A 19,055-nucleotide genomic window follows, 5' to 3' on the forward strand; every position below is an offset into this window, starting at 1 on the left:
ACGACACATTTGTTGTGTTTAATTGACTCGTGATAAGCGCGAAGCACGTTCCTCGAGATAATGCATTTCGGGAATATTGTAGATCGTGCGCTGTCTTCAAAATAAATGCAATGCGAAGTATGGATGCTTATCTCTTGAATTTTGACTGTCTTCAGATTTGCAACCAACGTTTAAAAAAACACAGGACTTAAATTAAACTATACAGAGCCACAATAAGAGCATTCGATGGCCTACTGGGATGTCAAAAGGCTTAACTTTTGATCGGAAATTTTTGAAGAACATTATGGTATGCTATCAAAGCTTCAAAGTGTGTGAACTTGCATTTGTGAAACTTTATCGAATCTCCAAACTATCGAGTTCTGATAGATTTTTAGCAGGATAACTTCTGACTATCAATTTTTTAAATTTTTATAAGCCTTCTTATTTCATACATGAAACCCCTGTTTGAATGATGATTCTTCTATCTTTGGTACGATTAAAAACATAAGTCAGCCGATTAAATATGAAAATTCTCTAGTCACATGATTTTGGTGATTAAAGAGAGTTGTTTGAATTTCAATCTAAAGATCACTTCATTCTAACAACTTTACACGAGCTAGCGAATCAGTGAATTTTCCGATCCGGTCTATTCTTGATCCTGATCTCATAGAATTTACTAAAAGTTATATTTATTTAGGAATAAAATATTAACATTTCCATTTCCAACTTTTCGTTACCTTTCTTTCTCACAGGTAAGCTTCATTCACCTGAAGATTCCTCCACTATCTGGCATTAGACATTTCCTTGCATACCTCTTAAACACTCCACCCCGTAAGTACACACCAACTTGCAAGCATTTCTCTATCTCTTTCCCTATTAATAGTGCTTCATTTAAATACAAAAAGTTATTAAACACAAACAGGAACCAACACAACGATCTGATAAATCAACCATCCGTCGACCCCTCTTGTGGTCATTCCAATCTTGTCGTACCGCACCCATTGGGCTGCGTGCCATCGATCACCAAATCCCGAATTGTCTACTATCGATTGAAGCGTTAATCTTATCTCTCACCGTTCAATTTACGATATCGTATAATGACAAATTGCCCAATGGATCGGTTGTCAAGCTGTCCAATAAAGGGGATTGTTGTAAAATATTAGACACCGCAGGGGATTGGGCCGCATTTGGCACCCTGCTTTTGTTGTTTTTGTTGGTAAGACTGCAATCTATTTCGGTCTCTATCTCGACTACCCAACATTCAGTTAATGCTGGATGTTCTGCTAAGCTTTTGATGGAAAGCTCAATGAGAATGTAGAAATAACTGAAATAAAGGATATGCTAGCTAATCTTAAAGCAAATAAAGAAAAACACAACCCAGAATCACATAGTTTTTCATCGACGCATTCGTTTCTTTATCGAATAAATTACATTATACTACGAGGTTTTGGTTCAGAAGAGAACAAAGGTAAAGGAAAAATGACTTAGAAGAGCGATCGCAGCACCGCTGCCACCAGCAGCATCACCATCGACGCACCGAGCGCACTGGCCGACGACGCGATCTCGAACACGACCGCATCGTACCGACCAAGCACGACATGGAACACCTCCGTCACCTCGTCGCCCTCCTTCATGCGAGCGTCGAGCGACGTAAGCGCCACCCGGGCCGTGTCAATGTCCTCGTGCAGCTCCTGCAGGTTCACATTCACATCGTTATCGTTCAGATTGACCACGACCGCGTACGACTGCTCGCCCTCGAGCGTGCGCGTATAGCCAAACACATTGTTCAGCAGCACCTTTGACTCGAAATCACCGTGCATGAACGTGTGCTCCTTGCGCAGCTTAATCAGCCGCTGGTACAACTTGAACATACTGTTGCTCGCTGCCTTCTGGGCGGCCAGGTTCACCTCCCGATAGTTCGGATGTACCGGCAGCCACGTCTTCTGGGCGCTAGCTACGGTAAACCCAGCGTACGCCGTCGCATCCCACTGGAACGGTGTGCGGACGGGGTCGCGCGTAAACTGCTGATACACGTCCGGGTTCGTGTTGGCGGCCTGCGGGTCCTGCGTCTCCTCGAACGTAATGTCCCGGTTGTCCTCCATACCGATCTCCTCACCATAGTACACGACCGCAATGCCGGGCAGTGTCATCTCCAGCACGGCCAGGCTCGAGGCAAGATCGCGCCCGTACCGCGAGGCAATGCGCGGACGATCGTGATTGCCCAGCACCCAGTTCGCCCGGGCGCCGGCCGGCATCGCGTTCAGCCACTCGTCAATCACCACTTTAAAGTCGTTGGCGCGCGAATCCTTCGACAGCCGGTTGATCATCGCGAAGTTGAACGGCATGTGAGCGCCCTTGCGGTTCGCATTGCCGTACCAGAGCATCGTCTGTTCGAGGTTTGCGTACGCTTCCGTCATCATCAGGCGCGTCACATTGTCTGCCGCCTTGTACTGGTCGAACACATCGCGCCAGTCGTAGATGAGATCGTAGCACTCGGGCAGGTTCTGCGTGTACTTGTGGTCGAGGTTTTCCCAGATCAGCTCGCCCTTCGGATCGATCAGCTCCTCGTCGCGGAACTGGGGATCTTCGTACACGTGGTTGATCGCATCGATGCGGAACCCGTCGATGCCCTTGTCCAGCCAGAAGCGGACCATGTCCGCCATCTCCTGCTTCACCTTCGGGTTGCGGTAGTTCAGATCCGGCTGCTTCTTGTCGAACTGGTGCAGATAGTACTGCGTTTGTCCGGCGGGCTGCGTCCAGGCAGGCGTATGGAACACGGATTGCTAACGAAATCAGAAACGAAAGCATTAGTACATTGGAGCATGCTCAAGAGCCTATCCAACTTACCCAATTGTTGGGCGTTCCACCGTTCACACCGTTGCGCCACACATAGTAGTCCCGGTAGTCTCCCTCGTTGTTGAGCGACTTCACAAACCACTCGTGCTCGTCACTCGTATGGTTTGGCACAAAGTCCAGAATCACCTTAATACCGAGCGTCTTTGCCTTCTGCACCATACGGTCCAAATCGGCCATAGTGCCAAAGATTGGATCCACATCGCGGAAGTCCGAAATATCGTACCCAAAGTCCGCCATCGGTGATTTAAACACCGGGCTCAGCCACACCCCAGTCACACCAAGATCGGCCAAATGTTCCAGCTTCTCCGTGATGCCAGTCAGATCGCCCACACCGTCCCCATTGCTGTCCTTGAACGATCGCGGATAGATCTGGTAAAACACGCCCGACTCCCACCAGTCCAGCTCGGCGCTGTGGTCGTGCTGCCGGCCAGCCGTTGCCGACTTGCCACTAACCGTCGCCAGCAGCGCAACGGCTGCCAGCACTAGTGCACTCACTGCAATACGCATCACTCACTCACTCGTTCTCTGCACACTCGTGCCGCTCGACACGCAATCAATGCCGTTCAGTTGTTGGGCAATCGTTTTATAGGCTCCAGCGCTGATGCGAGGTGCCGTATCGCAATCGTACTCGTGTGCGCTATCGAGCGAAGTGATAGGGACTGATAACCAATGGCCAATGGATGGGAGCGAGTCTTCTACGACGAGATATGACAGCAAAAAGGGGGAAAGGTGTTTCCCGCCAAAAAAGAACCTAACAAAACAACAAAAACCTTTTTCTGCCAATATCTGGTAGCTTCCGTGCGCCAGGTTTTGATGGACAACGCTGGTCGGGTTATCGATATTTCGTTCATTCGTTCGCATTGAAGAGCACTTGAAGTGCACCAAACCAAGCTTACCTTGAGTCATCGTATCATCGGCATACGAGGGATGGATTTCGGAAACGGCCAATAAATAAACGTTATCAAAATCCGGTCTTCTCGTTCTCTCTCTCTTTCTGTATTGATTAGATCGGTTGCATGTGATTCGTACAGCATTGCTAGCGTCATTTGTAGCGTGTGATGAATTTGGCAAGTTCTTTGTCTATTTTTGTGGTGAATTTAATCTTCCTTACTTCACTTCAATCGCACCCAATTCGAGCACACCAACCCCGCAATAGCTGCCACCATTAAGCTTTTGAATGCTCGTCTCCAAGCCATACCACACGAAAGCTCCAAAATTACTGTTTCATAACCATCAAGCGCCACGTTGCCGATGTCTTGCAAAGATTCGCCTACTGTGTGCGCTCCCTCGAGCGATGTAAACGCTACGCTCGCTCGTCTTGCGTGCTTGTGCACCCGGCTAACATTGAACGTCACAGCGTGCGAGTTCAGGTTCAGCACCGTCGCATACTCCTTCTCCCCGAGCAGCGAACGCAGTACCGCAAACACATTATCCGGCAGGACGAACGACTGGTACGAACCGTAGCGCAGTGTGACGGATTGTTGATGCCATGCTATTAGCTGCCGGTACAGTTGGTACATCGACCGGTTGGATGACTTTTCCTGGGCCAAATTTCGCACACCATAGTTGCGGTGCACCGGCAGCCATGGGTCCGTTTTCTTTGGTGTCTTGGAAAACCCGGCCCACCCGTTGCTGTCATCCCACTGGAACGGTGTTCTGGCCGGGTCACGGGAATACTGCTGATACACCGTGCCGTTCGTGTTGCAGCCGAGCGGATCTTGCGTCTGCTTCCAGCTGATGGCTTCATTGTCTTCCATGCCGATCTCTTCTCCCTGGAAAGTAGTTCCTTAATTAGTACACCACTTCTTGAACCACGCACCCACACACTTATTGAAGTGTAATAACCACCTACATAGTACACGAAAATCGTCCCCGGCAGGGTGAAGCAAAGCATCGCCAGTCCGGCTGCCCGCTCCCGGCCAAAGCGCGACGCAACGCGACGATAGTCCTGATTGCCCAGCACCCAGTTAGCGACACCGTTCGGGGGCAACCCGTTCAGCCACCCGTCGATCACCCGCTGGAACTGTTCCGCCCGCGAGTTGGGCGTAATTTCCCGCAGCAGACCAAAGTTTTGAGCGATGTGTGCGCCGGACCGGTTCCCGATGCCGAACCACTTGAGCGTACCGTCGAGGCTACCGGTATAGGCGGACGTTATCATAAGCTTGGTGTGGTCTTTGCCACCCTCCGCCTCCGCCTGCGTGTACTCATCGAACAGTATGCGCCAATCGAACGTAAGGATGTAGTTGTCGAGCTGCAAGTGGGGAAAAACGTTATTAGACGAACGAAATCCGCATCCAACAACGCGCCCAATTACGCACCAAATCTCTTGTGTGTAAGTGATTCATGTTTTCGTAGCTGAGTGAACCTTTCTGATCTATTAATGGTTCATCGCGGAGCTGCGCATCCTCGTACAGATGGTTGACCTGCATCAGCCGCAGCCCATCAACACCCCGATCCAGCCAGAACCGCATAACATCTTCCATCTCTTGCCGTACCTTCGCGTTGCGGTAGTTCAGATCCGGCTCGGTCGTGTCGAACTGATGCAGATAGTACTCGGAACCGCGCACATTCCTGCTCCAAGCCGCCCGATGGTACAGTGATTGCTGTCGACCGTAAACCGAAGCGTTGCAACATACAACACTCACGCACCGTCAAACCGTCGCCCACTGCTACTTACCCAATTGTTTGGCACGCCTTCTTCCTTACCATCGTCCTCGTCAACGCCACCGCGCAGGATATAATAATCCCGATAAGGTTCGCTCTTCCGCACACTCTTCTGGAACCACTCGTGCTGTTCGCTCGTATGATTGGGGATAAAGTCGAGCACCACCTTCAGGCCGGCGGCATGCGCCCGCTCCAGCAGCTCCTCCAGCACGCCCATCGAACCGTACAGCGGATCAATGTCACGGTAGTCCGAAACGTCGTACCCACCGTCACGCATCGGTGAGCGAAACACAGGGCCCAGGCAAATGCCCGTCACGCCCAGCTCGATCAGATGATCGAACCGTGCCAGCAGCCCACGCAGATCGCCACTTCCATCGCCGTCGCTGTCGTGAAACGAGCGGGGTAACAGCTGATACAGGACGGCCGATTCCCACCAACCGGCGTGAACGAGTACGTCCTGTCGTGGGAGATGCACGGTCGTTTCGCTGTCCGTCCTTACCTGGCAGCGTGCCGGGACGGCTACCGTACCGACCAGCACTAGCACGAGCAGTGCGAGCTTCATGTGCGTGCCCGACGGGAAGCTTTACTTTCACCTGTTGTAGGGAAATTGTACCTTTATTCTCCCGGGAATCGGGCATGCTATTTATACAACCACATTTCTCTTTTGTGGGGGGGAGGGATGCCAAAAGCTTATCGCCAAATTGGATGCTCTGTGACAGGTACACGTCCAATAATGTTTCGCCCGTGTTCGTGATTCCGTTCCAGAGTTGAAAACGATGGAGGTGATGGTTCGATGTGATGGGTGATTAATACTAAAGGACGGATTAGACGTTCTATCCTCTTTGGGAGAGATAGAAGAAGAAGAAAGTTGCTTCATTTAATTATTGAATTATAAATTAGCACACGCCGAGCTCTCGTGGGCTGATTGATTCGATGTCTCATTAGGTAGCGTTATGGCACGATGGCCGTCCAGAACTTGTTATAAGAAACAAGACTTCGTTGTTCGTCGAAATAGAGCTTTTTTCTATTCATCAGCACCTTTAGCCACTTTTTCTGGTGAAACATCTACTGCTCAGAATCAACCAACGTCGATTGATAGGTGACAGCTCCGGATAACAAACGTTCATCTCCACCGAATCTTCCTAGTTCTACCAAGTACATTTCCACCGCTTCGCCTGTTGCTTCATCTCATCATCAACTTCTTCGTAATAATCTTAAATCCAATCAAGAAAGAGAGGAAGAATTTATACAAGGAAGAACTTTATGAATAACCGATCGTCCGCATCTCGTAAACAGAACGTTTCTAACAGCGTTGGCTCCTGGAAAAAGCTAGCCGTTTTGGACGCCTTTCAACACGATCTTACACTGTCTTCGTCAATTGTAATATTCCAATAAACCTTATTATTTCTTATCTTCCTCATACAGCTTTTCTTTCATAGTGCTTATAAAAATCTCTATTCATATTGTATGTAAATCTTGGATTGAATAACGATCCTTGAGGTTCTGTTTACGATTAATATCAAAAACAATTCCTTTACTATATAGACTATTTAAAACAAATGATTCATTTTCAATTGGCATCTTAAAAGCCTTTTAATTGAATCAATTGGGTTGTTAAATTCCGATTTAAGGTTCAATTTCCTCCGCTATCAGATTAAGCCCTAGCCCCCACCATATCTTATCGGACCGCCTTCATTGATTCACGTTCCCGGTGCCTGATTATTTCCCGTCACGTTCTCCAGTTTCGATCGGGCTTGGAGCGGAAGGGCACAACCTTGACATCCGCAACTGCAACAACAGGAACAACAAAACCACACCACAGTGCAAATTCACCAAACACCAACACCACCAGCTACATCCTGTAATCACGAACGCACTAATTGTTGACAAGATGTTTTACAATCAAACACAGCTCGGTATGCTTGCCCACATTCATTGATTGCCCACTTCGGTGCAAATTAGCGCAAGCCACTTCAAAATAGAAACAAATAAAGAGATAGAAGTATGGGGGGTCGGAGCGGGGGGAGGGTGTCTATAATCAATCAAAGCGATAAGACACGTTTCGGCATGACCTCTTATCGTGCGATAATTGAAGACACACTTCTGTTTCGGCACCAGTTTTGTGCGCGAGCGGAGGCATTTCGCAACAGCTAGGACAATGGTAATGCCACCCGACCAGCGGGGAACTTTCGCGAACCCGGTGGGGGCTAGCTTTTGTTTATTGAATAATCTTGGTGACATAATTCATCCTCAGGTCAGGGCTTGCGTGGCTACCCCAGGGTGTGTAGCGGGGGATCAAATCAGTCATTGCCTTTTGATTAATTAGACTTGTTTTGATAAAGCAATTACGCTAAAACGGTTTGTTTTGGCTTTGTCTTTTTCTAGACACTTCAGCAATCTCCATACCCACAAATCACAGTACCAAAAACACAAAATCTTCATTAAGCTAGATTATCATTGAATAATAAGGTAGAATTAATGGGTAAGGACCCATCGATTAACGCAGCCTCATTAGGACAGAAGCACGAAACCTTACAGAATACACCTGAAAAAAAGTATTAAATTGAAAATATTTGGGTTTTTACTACGATATTTTGCCTTCAAAGAAATTCATTTATTCACACTAATCACACTGCAGAAAGGTATAAATTAAACTAAATTATTGTGCAACTAACCAAACACACTCAAAATCACACGCAAAACACTAACAAATACGCAAACACTACTCCTCGGGGCCTACTGCGCTGCACTGTGAAGGAAAGAAATTAACCGTAATTTGAATTGTAAGACTTCTTCGCATGAAAGTGTGCCATGACGTCGTCCTATTCCGTGTTTGAATCTCCCTCCTAGTCCTGCCTGTGCCCGGCGCACGAAAGCAGTCCGTCCTTCCCGAACCATCGTTAATGCGCTGTCCCTGGCAGCCGCTTGTGGATGTCATTATTTTTTTAAACTACCCTCGGCCAGTCCACTTGCCACGCTTTGCCATGGTGCCCGCAGCCCGTAGTAGCTGGAACCGAGCGCAATTATGATAGACGCAATTACTGCAGCGTCCTTTACCGCACTCCAGACGGTGGCTGCCGTTGGGTGCCGCTCCTCATCGAGGTTTCGCTGTGCTCTATGATGAGGTATGGCAATAGGTAGAGTGAAAAAGATGCAGAAAGAAAGAGGGAGGGAGAGAAAGAGAAAGAGAAATTTAAAACCAGCACAACAAAACACGAATATGTAAAAACAAAATGGAAGGCAAGCGTAATCCCGCTGTGAAGTGGCAGGTTCTTCCACTCGCACAACAGAAATGAACGAAAAGATAGCATTTTATTGTCCTTTTTCATAGTTCTAAACAACTCACAGAAACGACACACACACACACACTGAGCAGCGGAATGAATGTGTGCACAAAGCAATGCTCCATAAAATGATGGATGATAAGGGCACGCGCTAGCAAAGTGACCCTGAACAGTGTGAACCCCGCTACCGAAATCCCCCAAACTCGGCACCATTTGCAAAGAAAGTGAAGCTTCACTTTTTAATTAAAGCACACCCTTTGCTTCGCCCTTCGAGTTGTCCCCGTTGTGATCCACCGGGTACCCATCCAGATGTGTTCTTTGCATACACACGTGTTAGTGTCTCTGTCTCAGGTGTATGACCCTGAGTAAGTGGGCACCAAGACCGCTGGTGTCTTGTTTCAACCGGCAGGCAAATTGGAAAACGGGCACCACCAGCATACACCATGGTCGGCATGCTTGGTCACTGTGAAAAGAACAACGGTGTGGCGGGATTTCTCTTTTTTAAATAGCCAAGCAAGCACCTGAAACTTCCCTAGATTAACGAGAAGAAAGAAGAGATCCCTCGGTTCCGTCTCGTAGCTGGCAGGATGGGGGGACAGTAATGAAAATGTCATGCTTTATATATTTTTCCAGCCCACTACGGGTCATGGCGCCGCGGCTCGTTTCTTGTATAGGATTTCTTCAGAGCTTTGTTCTAACGTTTTGAAAAAAAGTTAGGTTCCAGCCGTACCTAGCAACAGCTGCAAAATGAAATGGTCCAATTAATACGATCATTAATTTTTGTTGAGTGAGATTAATGAAGCAACGTGGCGGGGTTCAAGCGTGGCGTATGGCATATAGAATAATTGGATGCAGTGTATGCGATTGGATTTTTCAAGATGCGGTACCGGTCAGCTGTGAGAAAAGTGATTTTGAGCTGGATTTTGAACAACGTTACTTGATTGTCAATTGCTTTGGTTTGAATGTTTGACAAGGTTCAATGTTTTGAAATAACTAGTTAATTTGGCCAGGTTACAGGGCTACGCAAATAAGTTTCGAAGATCCGCCAAAAACAATGGCCTCGAAACCCAATAAAAATTCGGGAAATTATGACTTATACCCCGTAAGAGACCTAAAAACAAAACCAAACCCATACTGGTCCTGACATCAATACATCACTTTTTCTGATTCAAGAAGTGTACATAACCTAATGACCTACCCTGGAACCTATCATGAACCCATAACGGTACTGAAACTGATACAGGCCTTGGAACCTTTCATTAACCCATACCTGCACTGGACCGTAGCATAAGCTCACACCTGCCCTAGAACCTATCCTGAATCCATACCGGTCCTGGTACCTATCTATAACCCATATTAATCCTGGAACCGATCATGAACCCATACCGGTCCTGGAACCGATCATGAACCCATACTGATCCAGAAATAGCTCTCGATTCAATGTATTTTCTGGGTTCGGGTCTGGAACCCTTACAATTCTAGTTGCTGTCGACAAACCATACCCGATGATAAATGGTTTAGGTGTTTCTTAAGCGAATAAGAAATAGTATAGGAACTCGGCGCAGGAATTAGCGTAGGAATTAGCGTAGGAAATTTATTAGAAATTGTATGTATTATGCTTTAGAACTGTTATGCCAATTTTTTATATTCATTTTTCATTGTTGTTTTTAAGATAAAAGCTTGCTGTCAAAATGATCTAGATATTATAAGTCAACTAACAAAGAATCAAATTACAGGCTGCTCTAATACCGTTGAAAAGAGTCATGCAAGTTACCACATATTTGCTGAGATGTCACATACATGTTTAATGGTTTCAACCAAATTGTTGAGATTTCTGATACAAACATATGCTTTGGAGGTAAAAATGTTTGCCTTAAAGCCAAAGTTGACCGGCGACAACTATAAGAGGCAGACACTTCTAACTCCGTCAAAGTTTGATATGATCAAGAAATAACACAGTAATACTCAATTCATATTACTTTTTTAAGGTTATTAACATTCAACACAACATATAATACAAGAAACGATGCAGAAGAGGTTTCCTCTAACTAACCAAATAATACAACTGTTCACAATAAAATTCTTGTTTTAATGATCAATTATTATGAATTCAAATAACACAAAAATAAGCTAGTATTTATATTTTAAATATAACATTCCATTTCGTGACTGTTCGAATATGTCCTTTCAACTAAATAACTTCGTTTCAACTGTAGTGCATGAGAACCTCTCTAAAACAAAACCATCCCACATCACTATGAACTTTTAATTTCCTAATGGTACATGCAGGCCTGCCCGCAGCACTTACCAACGCAAACCAAACCAAACCAACACGTCAAGCTTTCTAACTGAACCATTTCAAAGGTCAACATAAACTCATAATTTTAAACTCAATTTTTACTATTGAAAAGTCACGAACGAGTTGCCCCTTGAGCGTAAAGGAAAATGCAGACCAGCATAGAGAGAGAGAGGCAGAGAGAGGCAGAGAGGAGAAACATGGTTTGAATCGGAAACTTTTCTAATTCTAACACTGTTACTGTTTTGTTTAGCCAAAATGTTCACCTTTATGTTCTCGCCAACACTGGCACTGGCTTGTGTGTATGTGTGTGTGTATACAGTTTTGTTTTTATTTTTCAAACAAATTCAATAAAACTTTGCTACCTTCAGGGTACAATGTAATCAACCGAACACGGCAACCGGCTGCGTGGAAATTTAATTAGGAGTGTGATTTTTAAATGTAATCGCAAAACTTCATTAGCCGAAGGGCCAAACCATTTTAACCACGCATGGCTGAGCACAACGTACAAAAATAACAAGGTGTACATTACTTCGATGTCTGTGTATTTCATGTTCGCTTTACGTCCACTCTGTAACGGACAACATAGTAACATTACGCGGCAGCTAATCTATGATTTACCTGGACATCAGTGGCACGCTTCGCAAGACCAGTCCATCGTATCCTCCCACGATCAGCTTGTCCGCTTGAACGATATCTCTAAAGGAAATGGAAATAATCGAAACAGAAAACACATTCAGAATGTTTAAATATTGAACTTCGCATTCGCTTCGAAACGGCGCCCTTGCTACTTACCCCACCCGATAGTTTGACGCGGAACCACTCGAAGCGACCGTAAGCTCGGCCGAAAGCTTCGGAAACACCGCCACCAAATCCACCGTACGCTCACCCGCAACCAAATTGATCACCACCACGAACGTGTCAGCCTCCGCCAGCTCACGCACGTACACAACAACACTGCTCGAGTACGGCACGAGCTGAATCGAACCCTTCCGGAACGTTTCGTGAGCACGCAGCGCCACCAGCGCCTGGTACGTTTTGTAATGGCTCCGCTCAGCAAGCCGCTGTGCAGCCAAATTCAACTCCCGGTAGTTCGGATGCACCGGCAACCAAGTCGTTGGGCCGCTCGAGAAGCCCGCATTTGCCGTACCGTCCCACTGGAACGGCGTTCTTTCCGGATCGCGTGAAAACACGATGAATGCATCGCTGGCACCGGTGACGGAATCACCACCACCACTGCTGATCGCATCCGGATTGTCCACCATGCCAATTTCCTCCCCGTAGTACGTGACGGCAATGCCCGGCAGCGTCAGGAGCAGCGTATGGATCGCATCGATCCGCTCCGCCCCGTACCGGGTGCCGACGCGCGGCTGATCGTGATTGCCCAGCACCCAGTTGGCGGTGGCCCCCACCCGCGGCATGTACGTGAGCCACTTCTGTATCGTGTACACAAAGTCCTGCGCACTCGAGTCACGGTTCAGGTCGGTGATGAGCAGAAAGTTGAAGGGCATGTGTGAACCCGCAGCGGCTCGCGGTTGACCGTCCGCCTGGTCGTCCTCCTCCTCCGCGTGGTAGTACTTCATGGTGAAGGTAATGTTGGCGTACGCTTCGGTCATTATGATGCGAGCGTCACCTCCATGCACGCGGCTCCAGTCGTCCAGCAGCGCTCGCCACTGGTACACCATGTCGTAGTCTTCGAGCTGGAAGTAGTGCAAGAAACATGAGCTAAGTAAGCGATTTGCAAGCTTAAAGTTACCACCGCACTGTGGAATCGTGACTTGTTAAAGGCAAGCACTCGATACCCTACCAAATCCTTCGTGTAGATGTGGTGCGTAAAGCCGTAGGACAGTGGATCCCGGTCCGTGCCCGTTTCCGGCTCGTCCGGAAAGCCGTCCGCCTCGAACAGATGATTAACGGCATCGATGCGAAAGCCGGCCACACCCTTGCGCAGCCAGAACCGCAGCACCTCGCGCATCTCCTCCACAACGGCCGGGTTGCGAAAGTTCAGATCCGGCTGCTGGGCGGTAAACTGATGCAAATAGTACTGACCGCGGTCCGGATGCAGCGTCCAGGCGGAACCATAGAATACCGATTGCTGGAGTGGTTGGGTTAGAGAAAGGAACAGGAGAGCTTTTTTTCTCGCACTCCTTTGGAGTGTGCAGCAAACAGCCAAACTTACCCAATTGTTCGGTGGCAAACGGGCCGTCCCATTACCGTTCGGGTCGACGCGCCCATCCTGCCACACGTAGTAATCGGTGTACGGGTGTTCGCGCGCCACCGACCGCCGGAACCATTCGCACTGGTCGCTCGTGTGATTGGGCACAAAGTCCAGGATGATCTTGATGCCGAGCCGTTCCGCTTCCGCCAGCAGCGCCTCAAAGTCCTCCATCGTCCCGTACTCCGGCTGGATGGCGGTATAGTCCGCAATGTCGTACCCGAAGTCAACCATCGGCGATCGGAAGATGGGCGATAGCCAGGTCGCACCAATGCCGGCATCCTTCAGATGCTCCAACCGGCTCGTTATGCCGCGCAGATCGCCCACCCCGTCCCCGTTCGAGTCCATGAACGAGCGCGGGTAGATCTGATAGAATACCGCCCTTTGCCACCAGTCGTCGTTGGAGGGCGGTGTTGCATCGGTGGTTTGACTTATTGCTAGCAGTAGCATAATGGGAAGCCACTGCCACCACCATGATGCACCGCGGATTGGCTGCCGCTGTTGTTTCACCATTTGGCGCTGGCGGCGGTGTAAGTCACGTACCTTGGCGAATGATTTATGCAAATGCCGGAATCAACTATCACCTTTCCCTTGTTTGAATGGGTTTGATTTTTATCCGGTGCGGATTTAAACGGTGCTGCGAACCGAGCGAAGCGAGCAGAGATTTTGAATAAATTTAATCACACGCCATACCGTTTACCATACGTGTGGTTTGTGTGTGTGTTTGAGTGAAAGATGCACCCTGCAGTTTCGGTCGTGGTGGTTCAGCTAGTGAGGAAGAGAGTGAAAGAAATAGGGAGAAATGAGATTGTGTACACTTGCACTTCGGTTTGGCATTGTATTGTGTGTTTTCGTTGTTTGTTTCGTTACGATCGATAGATCACACTCGGGTCGACTGCACACCTACTGATAGAGCAGAAGGAATGCAGGCCACCAACACGTACATGCACGTATCAAAATAAACAAAATACTATCTACGGCATGGGAAGATGGGGCAGTGTGGACATGCCAAAGAAGAAATTTAAAATCAATAAAATACAAACATTTCTAAATTAGTGGATTAAAGTTTAATTAAGTTTAATTAAGTTTGATTAATTAGATTAAGTTTAAAGACTAGGTTTACGAAGCCCGTCAATTCGACGGAATATAATCTTTGAACTGAAATACGACAATAAACCTTTGATTTAATCGCGGTATTACTATCTATGAGAAACCCGTCAAATTGACGGATGGGTTGACTGCGTCTAGTATATTTAGTTTAATTGTACCATTTTTCCTTCTTCTATTTGGCGTAACGTAACGCGGACATGCCGACCTATACATGCTTTCGAGACATAATTCATTACCACGCAGCCGGATAGTCAATCCTTGCTACGGAGGGACGGTCCATTCTACTGTACCACGGGACCGCCCCGATTTTTTCTACAACAGTTAATATAGGAGTGAAAAAGAATTTTAATCATAAAAATCATTTTAAAAAATCTTGATAAGTGATATAACTAAAGTTACCTCAAACAGAATAAACGCCCGTAAACGTAGTGTTATTGATCGAGTTAAAGTGCACGGAAATTTCTATTATTTCTTGGATCAATTACACACACGTACTGAAAGATGGTATAATGCAATTAGCATCGATTTACTCTGAATTACACAAATTATGCTGGCCTTTTTTGTGATAAACTTACTTCTCAAGCATTGTAGTGAATTAACCGCTAAATTTGAATGTTTACGCAGAGGAATCACAAAAACCTATATTAAATGCAAAACTAACATAAACAAATAAACAAATATCAATAAATAAAACTAATTTAAAATATTTAAAATATTTCTGTTATCTCATCGTTATCTATTGTGCCACAACTGCCCCGTAATCGCATAATTATGTTCAGTTCTAAAGAAAGACGAATCAACAAAACGAACACTTCTAGATTGATGTCTAATCCACTGCACCTCATTGCATACATTCAGGCGCTTTGGATGCTGCGGCTTATTCAGCCGTGTTTAGATCACATTGAAAAAATATTTAACTTTTAAAGAGCAAAATAAAATACATTCCCATTCTCCGTTCTCCATGGCTGTTGTGCGGTCAAGCGTACAGCTCTGATATCTTCAATTCGATGATTTATGGTCAACTGGAAATAACACGCATGCACACACACATCTACAGGACAGGACAGGACAGAACAGACATGTGTTCAGTGTCGCAAAAATGCCATAAGACATTCTGCACCAAAAAAAAGAAGGGAAAAAACATACTTCAAACCTCCGTTCCGAAACGATTCATTTTCGTCTCCTTTCCGGCACTGCCTTCCGTCGCTCACTTCCGTCACGCATCCGTTTGCTTTTGCACCGCTTCCCCGCGCACGGGCACAAAGCGTCCGAGCAAGGCAACGACCCGTAACACCCCCAGATTCGGAAGGAATGTTGTCTCTACATTCCACCCAACTGACCGTCCCTTTTCGTTGTCCCACCACCAAAAATGGGTCACCAAAGCACACTTTTCGGGCTTTGAGCCTGAGGTTTGAGTATGAACTTTTCGACCACAACGAACCACTTCACTGTGAGGCGGTACTTTAACGCCCGGCGCAGTAGAAGCTGAACCATTTAATGGGCTAACACTTTCTGCTGCATCCGCTTGAGGTCGCCGATTATTGCCCTGTCTGCATACATAAAGACTCTCCAATGCAATGCGATCGTTGGCTTTTGTTTCTTAAGCAAGGGGGAAACTCATCAATCGGCAAAATGTTTGCACCACACGCAAGCGAACGGAACCAAGTCGGACAGAACGTACCGGAACCGGACCACCGCTGACAGGCTTTAGCTACACGCATACACACACACATACACATTCGAGCATTCAGGTCCACAGGGTGCTTCTCAAGCTTTACAAACGAAAAGAGAAAGAAAAAGCACACACACCAAACCACCAACTTTCACGCTTCGCTGGTCGTGCGAGCCGATGGGTGTGTTTTGTCGTTCTGTGTTGGTCGCGGTGTACGGATACCGAAAGCATCGAATGTAATGCAAATTTATGGAATATTTCACTGAAGAAATTACTCTCCCACCAGTGTGCTGATGTAGCCCTAAAAAAAACCCCTCGCAAGCCCCTCCAAACGCACGACAAAGATGGAGACGCTCAAGTTCAAAGCATTTTCCGCCAGGTAGCAAGGTACGGTATGTAATTGAAGTTTGATTCCGTTCGGTGCGGTAGCGACTTACTTTGGATGTTTGTTTTTTTTTTCCTTTTGTCCTCCCCATGTTTGCTTCTGTATTGCCGCCGGGCCAGCAATGGTAGACGACGGCATGTATAAAGCAGACGTCATGTGCCCTGCGGCAAATGCGGCGCAGCACTAAAGCACGAGCTCAGCGAAACAAGCGGTAAAATCGGTTTTATGGATGAACTCTAGCCGGCGTACGGTTTATTTTCTGGATTTGGCAACGAGGGGAATTAAAAAACTTTTACGTTGCGCGTGTTCCGTTTTGTGTATGTGTGTGCTACAGACAGCAAAACTTCTATCGCTTCTGTCCAGCAGCATGGATTTAAATTGGTTGTTTTTTTTTGTACCTTTTGTATCATGTGTAGCACTTCGCTGACAGCCGTAAAGTTACATCGGCAATTTAAACGGGATTATTGTATCTTGTTATTCGCCAAAGTTACGCTGAGCTTTGCCGAGGAAAATAAGCTTTAAAGCATTTAAATACTTTGAGGTGAAAAGATCGAAGAGGCAGCTAATACTAAAAATGTGCGAAACATTAAAGTAAAAATGTTTAAATCACAATTTGATTCAACAAATATTAACCTAACACTTCAAGCTTTACTCAAGACTACAGAAAACTGAACTTCATTCGCCTCAAAAAAAAACCAAGTTCACCATTTACAAGTAATAAAAATAAACCTTTTACCATCTTATCAGCCCATTCGTCGCAAACGATAACGGGTATTGTTATGCCAGCAAAACTTTCTCTGCCAACGTCGCTGCGAGCGCACAGCCGCACACACTTCAACCTGTCCACTCCATCAGTTGACCGGCTCAGGCTTCCACTTCAGGCACCGTCCGAAAGCAAACGCTGCCCCGGGAGAAGAACGCTCGTTATTAGTATCATATCGTAAACGAATTTATTAGTATATTTTACGGCTAGTGACTGGCTGGTCGAGCGGGGAGCAGGAAGAGAGGGAGAGAAAGTCTGTGTGAGAAGTAGAAGTTGTTAGCTAACCTTCTTAGCTCAGCGCAGAGCTTTTTCCCTTTCTTTTTGTCTGGCTGGATCCGAGTACGCTGCGTGAAAAACGACTTCGTATACCGCGCGCACACACACACCACTGTACATCGTCATCATATTACCAATGTTTGACCATTATCATCAAGCATTCTACTCTGTCATCTATGTGATATTGCTATCGGTATCGTCTTTACAGCGCACATCAGCCCAACCAAACAAAAAGGAAGCTAAATCTTACGCGGAAAATTGTCTCCGATTCGCATCACAATGCGCGCTACGTTTTCCCGCTAAATGGACACTGTGTAATGAACGATGAACGGCCGCGGTGCCGTTTCAGTTTTCCCGTTTGGCGGCTTTGCAGCTTGGCGAGCGCGTAATATGAACGCCGATTTTAGCAGCAACGAGCGCGTATCAAATCGCGCAACCGGCGAAATCACGATGTTCGTTACCCATCGCCCATCATTTATCTGTCTGGTGGGGTTTTGGGTTCGACAAGGGCTCGGCTTACAAACTCGTCGAGAGTGTTTTTCTTTTTTCTCAACCAAAAAAGCCATTTTCGATCAGCTTTAGTACCGACACCTAAAATGGTCTGTCAATGGATTTTCCCCAAGAGACGCACGACGCACGGAGCGCATGCTTCTTTCCCTTAATCTTTACAAAGTTATGAGATTGTCTATACGTGTGTGTGTGTGTATGTGTTTGTTTGTTGAGGGGTGAGATTTCTCAAAATCTCTATCCAATCATTCGGCGACGGTGTAATCTTGCCTTTCAGGGTTGCTCGACGGCGAGGTGTTTGGGAAGGTTTTGTCGTACCCGTACGTGATAAGAATACGGTTTTGATTTTATATCCCTTCGTTCTACGACATCGTACCGAGGATATGGTTCTCTGTAAGTTTGTTTCCCTTTTTTTTCATTAGCTGCATTCAGCATTGATTGGATTTTGATTATATTACACGGAAAGGAGCCAAATTTTCAGCTCAACTCGTGTATGTCTGTCACGATTCTGTTGCAGCATGACGTTTGAGCACACACAACAAAAAAGATAAAGAATGCTCTATTTCTCATCCTGCTCCAGTGGCTTATTTGAATAGAAATTATTGCACGAGAACCTTGACCTGCAATCAGCCAGTAAATTGCTAACGAGATATCATTATAGCAAGACAAAGGAAACTCTTAGTTAATTTTCTACAACACAGAGCATTTCTATGTTTTCATTATTCCGCAGGATTCCATTATTCCGAAGAAAAAGGTTTCTATTTTCCTACCAACTTCAAGAACCGTTGCGAAAGCTTTCATACAGCAAAAAACTTCACTACTGCTACTACTGCACTAGCAAAGCTTCTTGCTGAAGTGAAGGCATCGCATTAAATTAAAAGAAAATCGTACTTTCTTGGTTCATCGCTTTCTCAAGTCAGCTTTCCCGCCCAAAAACGCATTGCATTTCACTTTTTTCCACTTTGAACTGCATCATCATACTGCGGTTGATGTGTGCAGTGCGCCGCGCGAAAGCTAATGACTTGCCACGACTCTGCACCGCAAGAAC

At 46.4% G+C, this 19,055-nt stretch overlaps 2 protein-coding genes across 19 annotated transcripts in view; one reads left to right on the top strand and one right to left on the bottom strand.

The window, feature by feature from the left end:
* The window catches only part of LOC120901024 (calcium/calmodulin-dependent 3',5'-cyclic nucleotide phosphodiesterase 1-like), a 269,782-nt gene that overhangs the window by 194,361 nt on the left and 56,366 nt on the right, over positions 1–19,055 (top strand). The gene's annotated exons all lie outside the window — the stretch shown is intronic.
* LOC120901029 overlaps positions 1,368–19,055 on the bottom strand; it is an 83,223-nt gene continuing 65,535 nt past the window's right edge. Inside the window, 11 exon segments of the mRNA XM_040308733.1 lie at positions 1,368–2,762; positions 2,827–3,396; positions 4,032–4,607; positions 4,688–5,086; positions 5,154–5,438; positions 5,513–5,908; positions 8,476–8,614; positions 11,701–11,778; positions 11,875–12,779; positions 12,887–13,174; positions 13,259–14,062. Coding sequence (XP_040164667.1) covers positions 1,464–2,762; positions 2,827–3,396; positions 4,032–4,607; positions 4,688–5,086; positions 5,154–5,438; positions 5,513–5,908; positions 8,476–8,614; positions 11,701–11,778; positions 11,875–12,779; positions 12,887–13,174; positions 13,259–13,807 — 5,484 coding nt within the window. The 5' untranslated portion in view covers positions 13,808–14,062 and the 3' untranslated portion in view covers positions 1,368–1,463.

The sequence above is a fragment of the Anopheles arabiensis genome, chromosome 3, assembly GCF_016920715.1.
Source record: "Anopheles arabiensis isolate DONGOLA chromosome 3, AaraD3, whole genome shotgun sequence".
In the NCBI taxonomy this organism is placed as follows: domain Eukaryota; kingdom Metazoa; phylum Arthropoda; class Insecta; order Diptera; family Culicidae; genus Anopheles; species Anopheles arabiensis.